General features: G+C 45.2%; 1 protein-coding gene across 4 annotated transcripts in view; it reads left to right on the top strand.

Moving 5' to 3' along the window:
* Positions 1–12,365, top strand: part of LOC144510814 (uncharacterized) — a 109,538-nt gene that overhangs the window by 51,267 nt on the left and 45,906 nt on the right. For 2 of the 4 annotated variants that reach the window (XR_013500696.1, XM_078240733.1), the window contains exons 2-3: positions 1,728–1,956; positions 12,124–12,202. Coding sequence is in view for 2 of the 4 variants with exons in the window: in XM_078240733.1 (XP_078096859.1) it covers positions 12,172–12,202 (31 nt within the window). In the remaining 2 variants the exon portion in view is untranslated. The remainder of the gene's footprint in view (positions 1–1,727; positions 1,957–12,123; positions 12,203–12,365) is intronic. The other 2 variants (XR_013500695.1, XM_078240732.1) reach the window with 1 other exon arrangement.

Below are 12,365 nucleotides of genomic sequence, written 5' to 3'. Positions count from 1 at the left end.
GCTCCATTCCGCTGGAAGAGTTGGTGTCATTACATGGAACCCTCCTCGTTCCCTTTCAGCATTTTAAATCTTCATGATCTTCATTACAAGATTGTCAGCTGTTCAGATTTTACACTGGGAACTTTCACTGAATTAGATCAGGACTGAGCAGAATGATGATCTGATGTGGATGATCTCAGTCTTACGGCTAGCACCTCCCCAATGTGGGCGGAGAGCAGAAATTTGCAAAAATGTGACAAAAGGTTATGATATCAGATTTGTCTATCGTATTTCACTTGAGGCTTCAGCATTCCTAAAGCACTCTGGGTGAACCAGCCTAAATGTACTTTAATGCAGGAAACTCATTAAACTGCATCACAAATGAAAAGGGTTTCAATAATAGAGGCGGTCCTCGGACTTGCGACACGGTTCCTGAAAACTGCATCGTTAAGTCAAAATGTCAAGTCGAAAATGATTTTCCCCATAGAAACAATGTTATAAAATGGGGGATTGGTTCCTGAACCCCATCTTCACCAGCAAGCAATGTTCCCTTTCCATCAACTTGTGGCTATGACACTGAACAGAGGTACAGAATCACCCCTTACTTGACGTTTTGCACTTTTGAAGAGGAAATCAGTTTACAATGAGCATCAACACAATAAGAACATAAAGAACAGAAGAAATAGGAGCAGGAGTAGGCCATCTGGCCCCTCAAGCTTGCTTTGCCATTCAATAAGATCCTGGCTGATCTTTTCGTGGACTCAGCTTCACTTACCCGCCCGCTCCCCTTATCTCTCAATTCCTTTGGCTGTTCAAAACATTTATCTATCCTTGCCTTAAAAACATTCAATGAGGTAGCCTCAATTGCTTCACTGGGGCAGGGAATTCCAGATTCACAACTCTTTGGGTGAAGTAGTTTCTCCTCAACTCAGTCCTAAATCTGCTCCCCCTTACTTTGAGGCTATGCTCCCTAGTTCTAGTTTCACCCGCCAGTGGAAATAACCTCCCTGTTTCTATCTTATTTATTCCATTCATAATTTCATATGTTTCCATAAGATCTCCCCTCATTCTTCTGAATTCCAGTGAGTATAGTCCCAGTTTACTCAGTCTCTCCTCATAATCCAACCCTCTCAACTCCGGAATCAACCTGGTGAATCTTCTCTGCACCCTCTCCAGTGCCAGTATATCCTTTCTCAAATAAGGAGACCAAAACTGTACACAGTGCTCCAGGTGTGGCCTCACCAGCACCTTATACAGCTGCAACATAACCTCCCTGTTTTTAAACTCCATCCCTCGAGCAATGAAGGACAAAATTCCATTTGCCTTCTTAATTACCTGCTGCACCAATGACACCCAGGTCCCTCTGCACAGCAGCATGCTGCAATTTTTTACCATTTAAATAATAGGCCATTTTGCTGTTATTCCTACCAAAATGGACGATCAAGTAAACACAAACTTTTTATAAAATAGGCATCCAACTCACCCGAGTCAGTTAGTTTTAAACTGGCTTTTGTCAGAGTCATAGAGCAATACAGCACAGAAACAGGCCCTTCGGCCCAACCGGTCCATGCCAATCATGGTGCCCTTGCAGCTAGTTCCAGTTGCCCACGTTTGCCCCATATCCCTCTAATCCTCTCTCATCCAAGTACGTATCCAAATGCTTTTTAAATGCTGCTATTGTACCTGCCTCACCATGTACTCTGGCAGCTCATTCCACATAACTTAATTTTTTTTCTTTCTTTTTTCAGAGTTTTTGTAAGGCAGCCGGAAGTCTAAAACCGGAAGTAGGCCCCAGTGAGACCTGGGAAGTTTTTTTTTTTCTGACGTCAGCCAGTAGCGCGCGGAAGGTTTAAAAAGCAGGCTGCTCTATCCAGCGGACAGTGTTGTGAGCGGGTGGCGAGTGAGAGGGTGCAGAGTGGTTCGGCTTTGGCTCAAACAGGCTTCGGCGTGAACAGGCAGAGGCGAGGGTAGGTTCCGGTAAGTTGTTATTGTTTCTTCAGAGTAGAAAGAATGCCAGGCAGGATGTTGGAATGCTTCTCTTGCAGGATGTGGGAAGTCAGGGAGACCTCCGGTGTCCCTGACAACGACACCTGCAGGGGGTGCATCCAGCTGCAGCTCCTAACAAACCACGGAACTGGAGCAGGAGTTGGATGACCTCTGAATCATTCAGGAGAATGAGGAGTTTATAGATGGTAGCTTCAGGGAGGCAGTTACGCCAAAGGCACAGAGCACAGGTAATTGGGTTACCGTCAAGCGAGGGAAAGGGAAAGGGCAGGCAGAGCAGGGTTTCCCTGTGGCCATTCCCCTCCACAACAGGTATACCGATTTGGATACTGTTGTGGGGGATGCCTTACCTGGGACAAGCTGCGGCAGCCGGATCTCTGGCACTGAGTCTGGTTCTACAGCGGAGAAGGGAGGGTGGAAGAAGAGGAGCGGCACGGCAGCACAGTGGTTAGCACTGCTGCTTCACAGCTCCAGGGACCTGGGTTTGATTCCCGGCTTGGGTCACTGTCTGTGTGGAGTTTGCACATTCTCCTCGTGTCTGCGTGGGTTTCCTCTGAGTGCTCCGGTTTCCTCCCACAGTCCAAAGATGTGCGGGTTAGGTTGATTGGCCAGGTTAAAAATTGTCCCTTAGAGTCCTGAGATGCGTAGGTTAGTGGGATTAGCAGGTAAATATGTGGGGGTAGGGCCTGGGTGGGATTGCGGTTGGTGCAGACTCGATGGGCCGAATGGCCTCCTTCTGCACTGTAGGGTTTCTATGATTTCTATGATAATCTCAGGATTGCTACCTGTGCCACGTGCCAGTGAGGGTAAGAGTCGGATGCTCGGGCGGATGAACACGTGGCTGAGGAACTGGTGTAGGGGGCAGGGTTTCAGATTTCTAGATCATTGGGACCTCTTCTGGGGCAGGTGGGACCTGTACAAGAGAGACAGGTTACACCTGAACTACAAGGGGACAAATATACTTGCAGGGAGGTTTGCTAGTGTTATTGGGGAGGGGTTAAACTAGATTTGCAGGGGGATGGGAACCAAAGTGCCAGAGCAGATAGTGGAGCGGGGGTGAAAATAAATGATGTTAATAGTTCATGCAAAATCACAAATAGAAGGGTTGTGTGTGGTGGTAATAATCTTCTGAGGTGTGTCTATTTCAATGCCAGGAGTATTGTGGGGAAGGCAGACGAGCTGAGGGCGTGGATTGACACATGGAATTATGACATTATAGCCATTAGTGAAACTTGGCTACAGGAGGGGCAGGGCTGGCAGCTCAATGTTCCAGGGTTCCGATGTTTCAGACGTGATAGAGGCAGGGGGATGAAGGGTAGGGGGTGGCATTGCTATTCAGGGAAAATATGTTACAGCAGTGCTCAGGCAGGACAGATTAGAGGGCTTGTCTACCGAGGCCATATGGGTGGAGCTGAGAAACAGGAAAGGTATGACCACATTAATGGGGTTGTATTATAGACCACCCAATAGTCAGCAAGAATTGGAGGAGCAAATCTGCAGAAAGATAACAGACAACTGCAGGAAACATGAAGTTGCGATAGTAGGGGATTTTAATTTTCCACATATAGATTGGGACTCCCATACTGTTAAAGGTCTAGATGGGTTAGAGTTTGTAAATATATATATAAAACCAGCTAGACAGGATGCAATATTAGATCTCCTATTAGGAAACGAGTTAGGACAAGTGACGAAAGTGTGTGTAGGGGAACACTTTGGTTCCAGTGATCATAACGCCATTAGTTTCAACTTGATCATGGATAAAAATAGATCTGGTCCTCGGGTTGAGGTTCTAAACTGGAAAAAGGCCAAATTTGAAGAAATGAGAAAGGATCTAAAAAGCGTGGATTGGGACAGGCTGTTCTCTGGCAAGGATGTGAATGGTAAGTGGGAGGCCTTCAAAGGAGAAATTTTGAGAGTGCAGAGTTTGTATGTTCCTGTCAGGATTAAAGGCAAAGTGAATAAGAATAAGGAACCTTGGTTCTCGAGGGATATTGGAACTCTGATCAAGAAGAGGGAGATGTATGACATGTATAGGCAACAGGGAGCAAATAAGATGCTTGAGGAGTATAAAAAGTGCAAGAAACTACTTAAGAAAGAAATCAGGAGGGCTGAAAGGAGACATGAGGTTGCTTTGGCAGACAAGGTGAAGGATAATCCTAAGGGCTTCTACAGGTATATTAAGAGCAAAAGGATAGTAAGGGATAAAATTGGTCCTCTTGAAGATCAGAGTGGTCGGCTATGTATGGAACCAAAAGAAATGGGGGAGATATTAAATGGGTTTTTTGCATCCGTATTTACTAAGGAAACTGGCATGGAGTCTATGGAAATAAGGCAAACAAGTAGGGAGGTCATGGAACCTATACAGATTAAAGGGGAGGAGGTGCTTGCTGTCTTGAGGCAAATCAGAGTAGATAAATCCCCAGGGCCGGACAGGGTATTCCCTCGGACCTTGAAGGAGACTAGTGTTGAAATTGCAGGGGCTCTGGCAGATATATTTAAAATGTCAGTATCTACGGGTGAGGTGCCGGATGATTGGAGAATAGCTCATGTTGTTCCGTTGTTTAAAAAAGGCTCAAAAAGTAATGTGGGAAATTATAGGCTGGTAAGTTTGACGTCAGTAGTAGGTAAATTATTGGAAGGAGTACTAAGAGATAGGATCTACAAATATTTGGATAGACAGAGACTTATTAGGGAGAGTCAACATGGCTTTGTGCGTGGCAGGTCATGTTTGACCAATCTATTAGAGTTTTTCGAGGAGGTTACCAGGAAAGTGGATGAAGGGAAGGTGGTGGATGTTGTCTACCTGGATTTCAGCAAGGCCTTTGACAAGGTCCCGCATGGGAGGTTAGTCAGGAAGGTTCAGTCGCTAGGTATACATGGAGAGGTAGTAAATTGGATTAGACATTAGCTCAATGGAAGAAGCCAGAGAGTGGTCGTGGAGGATTGCTTCTCTGAGTGGAGGCCTGTGACTAGTGGTGTACCACAGGGATCGGTGTTGGGTCCATTGTTGTTTGTCATCTATATCAATGATCTGGATGATAATGTGGTAAATTGGATCAGCAAATTTGCTGATGATACAAAGATTGGAGGTGTAGTGGACAGCGAGGAAGGTTTTCAAAGCTTGCAGAGGGATTTGGGCCAGCTAGAAAAATGGGCTGAAAAAATGGCAGATGGAGTTTAATGCAGACAAGTGAGAGGTATTGCACTTTGGAAGGACAAACCAAGGTAGAACATACAAGGTAAATGGTAGGACACTGAAGAGTGCAGTAGAACAGAGGGATCTGGGAATACAGATACATAATTCCCTAAAAGTGGCGTCACAGGTAGATAGGGTCGTAAAGTGTGCTTTTGGTAAATTGGCCTTTATAAATCAAAGTATTGAGTATAGGAGTTCGAATGTTATGGTGAGGTTGTATAAGACATTGGTGAGACCAAATTTAGAGTATTGTGTGCAGTTTTGGTCACCTAGTTACAGGAAGGATGTAAATAAGGTTGAAAGAGTGCAGAGAAGGTTTACAAGGATGTTGCCGGGACTTGAGAAGCTGAGTTACAGAGAAAGGTTGATAGGTTGGGACTTTATTCCCTGGAGCGCAGAAGAATGTGGGGAGATTTGATAGAGGTGTATAAGATTATGATGGGTATAGATAGAGTGAATGCAAGCAGGCTTTTTCCACTGAGGCTAGGGGAGAAAATAACTAGAGGACATGGGTTAAGGGTGAGGGGGGAAAAGTTTAAAGGGAATATTAGGGGGGCTTCTTCACAGAGTGGTGGGAGTGTGGAATGAGCTGCCAGATGAGTGGTGAATGCGGGCTCACTTTTAACATTTAAAAACAACTTGGACAGGTACATGGATGAGAGGGGTGTGGAGGGATATGGTCCAGGTGCAGGTCAGTGGGACTAGGCAGAAAAATGGTTCGGCACAGCCAAGAAGGGCCAAAAGGGCTGTTTCTGTGCTGTAATGTTCTATGGTTCTATGTCATGTTAAAGTTTGAGAGATATTCTACATCTGAGAAGCAGTTCGCCGTTCCTGAGGCTATGAAAGGTGGAACGTAAAGGAACGTAACACTTGGAGACCAACTGCTTGCCAGTGTGGCGTCGTAATGTTGAAACTGGCATTATAAAGCTGAAACGGTATAAATTTATAAATGTTGGGTGGCACAGTGGTTAGCACTGTTGCCTCACATCGCCAGGACCTGGGTTCAGTTCCAGCCTCGGGGTGACTGTCTGTGTGGAGTTTGCATGTTCTCCCAGTTTCCTCCCATAGTCCAAAGATGTGCGAGTTAGGTGGATGTTAATTTGTTAAAACGCCCATGGCAATTTAGGACCTGGGTGGGATTGTCGGTGCAGAGTCGATGAGCCAAATGGCCTCCTTCTGCACTTGTAGGGATCCTATGATTCTAAGTGCCGTTTGTCATAACTCAGATGTCAAAGTGGAGGACTGACTGTACTGCTCAAAATAAACATTCAAATATAAATATAACAAAAAAAATAAACATTTTTCAATGGAGGCCCCATCAGCAGGAAGTGGGAAGTTGCAGTCTTAATCGGTTTTGAGCCGCAGTCTGGTGTCTGGTCACGTGGCTCATTAATAATTTCCTGCTGGTCCATAATAGCTAGCAACATGTTGTGAATGAACCTCAGCAGCCAATGTCAGTTTGATAAACACGTGCATAACTAGTGGTACCCAGACACATGTCTCGGAGGCTTAGAGTCTATTTTAAAAGGTGAGAAAATATCAAGCAACTAAGACACAGCTGGTCATACTTACCCACAACCATCTAACAGAGCCACTTCAACAAACGACCTCCCAAACAAGTGTCTCCATTGGGTCATGAAATTACAAAAGGCATGAATCCTCCTATAGCTGATAGACCAGCATTGTAACAGTCACAATTTTCAAGCATTTTAATGCATCTTAAAATTAAATTGGAGCATTCAAAATGTCCCCATCTCTTGCAATATTTTATTCACTGGACAGCTATCCTTCTCGTCCAAGCTTCCCTCCAACAGTGTTGTCCCAATAACAATTCAATGCTTGCTAAACCTGTGGTAATCAGCTCACAGTATTCACCAATGGCACAAAATATATGCAAAGCATTGGGCGAACCTTGTAACAATCTCACAAAGATAAACCAGGGTTGTGGGACAGGACTAAAGGTAGCAACAATGCACTATGACAGCAGCTCTATTAAAGAATATTTTTAGCAGCAGTAACTAATCACTACACAGCATCTGGTTATGGGATAGCAACTAAAATATTTCAACATACTTTCATTTCTTTAATAGAGCCAGGGCTCAGTCATGTTAAGGATAGTTTCTCCTGCAGGATTTGCTACTTACGGTGGCACAGCGGTTAGCACTGCTGCCTCACAGCGCCATGGACCCGGGTTTGATTCCCAGTTTGGGTCACTGCCTGTGTGGAGTTTGCACATTCTCCCCGTGTCTGCATGGATTTCCTCCGGGTGCTCCGGTTTCCTCCCACACGCCAAAGATGTGCGGGTTAGGTGGATTGGCCATGCTAAATTGCCCCTTAGTGTCAGGGGGATTAGCTAGGGTAAAATGCATCGGGTTATGGGGATAGGGCCTGGGTGGGATTGTGGTCAGTGCAGACTCGATGGGCCGAATGGCCTCCTTCTGCACTGTAGGATTCTATGATTCTATGATGTAAATTTGATTCAAATTGCTCATCTGATGAAAAGCAGTTGGTCATGTGGCAAGTGCTGAGCGCATTTGCACAACAGTGTTGTCCAAGAGATGCAAGTTCATGCAAGACTTGAATCTTTACTCCAAAAAAAGGGCAAAAAATTAAAGCAATGGAAAATGTTATTGCAAACTTACTCAGACAGCAACCTCCTCACCTGGAATACTGTCCCTTTGCCTAAAAAAAGGATATGCTAATGTTGGAGGCAGTCCAAAGGAAATTTACCAAGCTAATTCCTGGGATGAGAGGGTTGTCCTATCAAGGGAGACTAAACAGTCTGGGTTTGTATTCCTTGGAGTTTAGCAAAGTGAGGGATAACCTTATTCAAACATATAAGACCATGAGGAGGCTTGACAGGATAGATGGCGAGATGTTTTCACTAGTGGGGGATTCTTGAACGAGGTGCAATAGAAATTTAAAACTGAGGTGCATCGAAATTTCTTCTTGCAGAGGGTGGTGAATCTCTGGAATTCTCTGCCCCAAAAAGGGTGGTGGAGACTGGATTAGAAGTATTTAAAGTGGAGGTGGATAGATATTTGATTGATCAAGGTATCGAGTGCTATGGGAAAATGGCACAGAAAAGGAGTTAAGGTCGGCATAGATCAGCCATGATTGTGTTGAATGGCAGGGTAGGCTTGAAGGGCCTGGTGGCCTACTCCTATTTCTTGTGTTCCCGCAGCCCAATCAGTGAACATGGAGGGCCAACATTACGCAGCATGGAGAGAAGACTTGAAATATGCAAGACATTAAAAAGAAAATACTGTGAAAGACTTGGAATATCTGCTGATTAAAGGGTTAAGATTTTTCACAAAGCAAAACAGACACTTCACTTGACACAAAATCCTCCCGTTCTGGGGAAGATTTAGAACATTACAGCGCAGTAGAGACCCTTCGGCCCTCGATGTTGCGCCGACCTTTGAAACCAAGCTAAAGCCCATCTAACCTACACTATTCCAATATCATCCATATGTTTATCCAATGACCATTTAAATGCCCTTAATGTTGGCGAGTCCACTACTGCTGCAGGCAGGGCATTCCACGCCCTTACTACTCTCTGATAAAGAACCTACCTCTGACATCTGTCCTATACCTATCACTCCTCAATTTAAAGCTATGTCCCCTCGTGCTAGCTATCACCATCCGAGGAAAAAGGCTCTCACTATCCACCCTATCTAATGCACTGATCATCTTGTATGCCTCTATTAAGTCACCTCTTAATCTTCTTCTCTCTAACGAAAACAACCTCATGTCCCTCAGCCTTTCCTCATAAGACCTTCCCACCATACCAGGCAACATCCTAGTAAATCTCCTCTGCACCCTTTCCAATGCTTCCACATCCTTCCTATAATGCGGTGACCAGAACTGTACGCAATACTCCAAGTGCGGCCGCACCAGAGTTCTGTACAGCTGCAACATGATCTCATGGCTCCGAAACTCAATCCCTCTACCAATAAAAGCTAACACACCATACGCCTTCTTAACAACCCTATCAACCTGGGTGCCAACTTTCAGGGATCTATGCACATGGACACCGAGATCTCCCTGCTCATCCACACTACCAAGTATCTTACCATTAGCCCAGCACTCTGTAATCCTGTTACTCCTTCCAAAGTGAATCACCTCACACTTTTCCGCATTGAACTCCATTTGCCACCTCTCAGCCCAGCACTGCAGCTTATCTATGTCCCTCTGTAACCTGCAACATCCTTCCGCACTGTCCACAACTCCACAGACTTTAGTGTCATCTGCAAATTTACTAACCCATCCTTCTACGCCCTCATCCGGGTCATTTATAAAAATGACAAACAGCAGTGGCCCCAAAACAGATCCTTGCGGTACACCACTAGTAACTGAACTCCAGAATTTAACAAATTCTCAGAAAGGTTGGTACTTCCATAAGATACAGTCGAGCTATTAAAAAAGTTTGTTACAAGTTATGTTCTATTTTATAAATTCAGCTTCATAAATAAGAATATGTATACAGATGCGCAAGCAAAGAAAGTAGATTCACACAGAGATATGTCAATGAAATTCAGTACAGATCAAAACTGTTAATTGGGAGGACCACTTATTTACTTGCGTTACAAATCCTTTGACATTGAACTTAATCCCTCAAGTACCAGCTAATTCCTAGTATGTCGAGTAAAAGAAAAGTGCCTAGTTATCCTTGCTAACCATCCATAGAAACATCTTCTAAGGGTTATTTTGACCTTTAATACACTTCAACCCAATGTTTATGAAATGTTAATATTTTTCCTAAACTCCACTGTTTTTTTGCAGATGGGAAATGGAATATGAACTACAATGTATAATTGCACATCCTGTTTAGTTGTCTTACATACACAGCTTAAAAGACAAACATGTGATTCGCAGCATGTGTTTCATATGCATAGGACTTGCTTACAACAGCAATACAACAGGACAGTAAAAACGTTTATTAGTGTCACAAGTAGGCTTACATTAACACTGCAATGAAGTTACTGCGAAAATCCCCTAGTCGCCACACTCCGGCGCCTGTTTGGGTACACCGAGGGAGAATTTAGCATGGCCAATGCACCTAACCTGCACATCTTTGGAGTGTGGGAGGAAAGCAGAGCACCCGGAGGGGCGGCACGGTAGCACAGTGGTTAGCACTGCTGCTTCACAGCTCCAGGGTCCCGGGTTCGATTCCCGGCTCGGGTCACTGTCTGTGTGGAGTTTGCACATTCTCCTCGTGTCTGCGTGGGTTTCCTCCGGGTGCTCCGGTTTCCTCCCACAGTCCAAAGATGTGCGGGTTAGGTTGATTGGCCAGGTTAAAATTGCCCCTTGGAGTCCTGAGATGCGTAGGTTAGAGGGATCAGTGGGTAAATATGTGGGGGTAGGGCCTGGGTGGGATTGTGGTCGGTGCAGACTCGATGGGCCGAATGGCCTCTTTCTGCACTGTAGGGTTTCTATGATTTCTATGAAACCCACGCAGACATGGGGAGAACATGCAAACTCCGCACAGTCTCACCCAAGCCAGGAATTGAACTCGGGTCCCTGGTGCTGTGAGGCAGCAGTGCTAACCACTGTGCCACCCTAAGTATGTTGGTTCTTTGACATATGGGGTCAGGGGGAAATGCCACAGCCTGGTCGCACTACCACCTTTCCTGAGTTTGCAGTCACGGCTGGGAATAGTCTGGAGTTGGACTTTCCCTCTCCTTTCCCGCAGGAGAAAAACCCTTGGGGGAATTTGCAGGTTAGGTGGATTGACCATGTTAAATTGACCCTCAGTATCAGGGGGATTAGCAGGGTAAATGTGGGGTGACAGGGAAAGGGCCTGGGTGGGATGGTTATCAATACAGACTCGATGGGGCCGTGCAGTAGTCCGGGGGGGGGGGGGGGGGGGGGTGCGAGGGCGAACAGGACGTGCCCCCTTCTGATTGCACTAGTTGCTGTCTGGCAAGTTTAAATATCCAGTCTAAATGTTAGCGAATAGATGTTAGCAAATGAATGGGTGGGTGAGGCGAGTAGGTGGGTAAAGGGGTGAGATTGGTAAGTTGGGTGAGTGGGAGGGTAGCTGGATCAGGAAGAAGTATAGCAAGGTTGGAGATGGTCCAACTGGGTCACGTAACCGAGGTGGTTAGTCGGGTGGTCAATTGTGCAGTTAGCCAGATGTTAAGACGAGGTTCCATTCTTCCCAACATTTCCTGGGTAACTATTCAGATAAGTGTTACGGAACTGTCCTCGACTCTTAACTCAAGTTGGAGACTTCCATGAAGTATCCCATCGAGCAGGGGAATTGCACACTGGAAGTTGAAACATACTAGGCAAATCCCATGGAGGTTGGAGTGCCAGGACTTCCCGCAGGAGCCCAACATGTATCTTTGGTCATATATTCAATCTCAACGATCCGAAGACCAGAAATCTCAACCAACTATCTCCACTTGATTACCTTTCTCTCTCCAAAAAACCTGACTGACTCGTTTGCAACTTTTTAAAGGGACACTTTAACACATTTTCCTTAAATACAATGGTTAAACAATATTTTATTAAAAACAGGGATTTTTTTATCTAAACATTGTATTTATAACACAAAAAGGCTATTAGGCCCAACTTAAGTCCATGCCTTACACTTCTATCTACAAGGACAAGGGCAGCAGATACCTGGGAACAGTACCACCTGCAAGTTCCCTTCCAAGCCACTCAGCATCCTGAGTTGGAAATATATCGCCGTTCCTTTGCAGTCAAAATCCTGTAATTCCCTCTCAACACCATTGTGGGTCAACCCACAGCACGTGGACTGCAGCGTTTCAAGGCGGCGGCTCACCACCACCTTCTCAAGGGCAACTAGGGATGGGCAATAAATGCTGGCCAGCCAGCGACACCCATGTCCCACAAATGAATTTTTTAAAATGCCTCTTCCCACTTTCTACATTTAACCCCATCAACATGTCTTTCTATTCCTTTCTTTCTTGTAGGAAGTCTTACAACACCAGGTTAAGAGTCCAACTGGTTTATTTGGACTCATGAACTTCTGGAGCGCTGCTCCTTCATCAGGTGAGTCTTCCTTTCTCTCGCTATCCCTTGAATACATCTATCCTAGTTGCTTCAACTGCTCATGGATTAGGAATACCATTTTCTAACCATCCCCTGGGCAAAGAAGTTTCTCTTTTGGATATATTAGTGGCCATCTAACATTTATAGTCCCGAGTTTTGGTCT

This window comes from Mustelus asterias, chromosome 23, assembly GCF_964213995.1.
Source record: "Mustelus asterias chromosome 23, sMusAst1.hap1.1, whole genome shotgun sequence".
Classification (NCBI taxonomy): Eukaryota; Metazoa; Chordata; class Chondrichthyes; order Carcharhiniformes; family Triakidae; genus Mustelus; species Mustelus asterias.
This window is presented reverse-complemented; position numbering and strand designations above follow the sequence as displayed.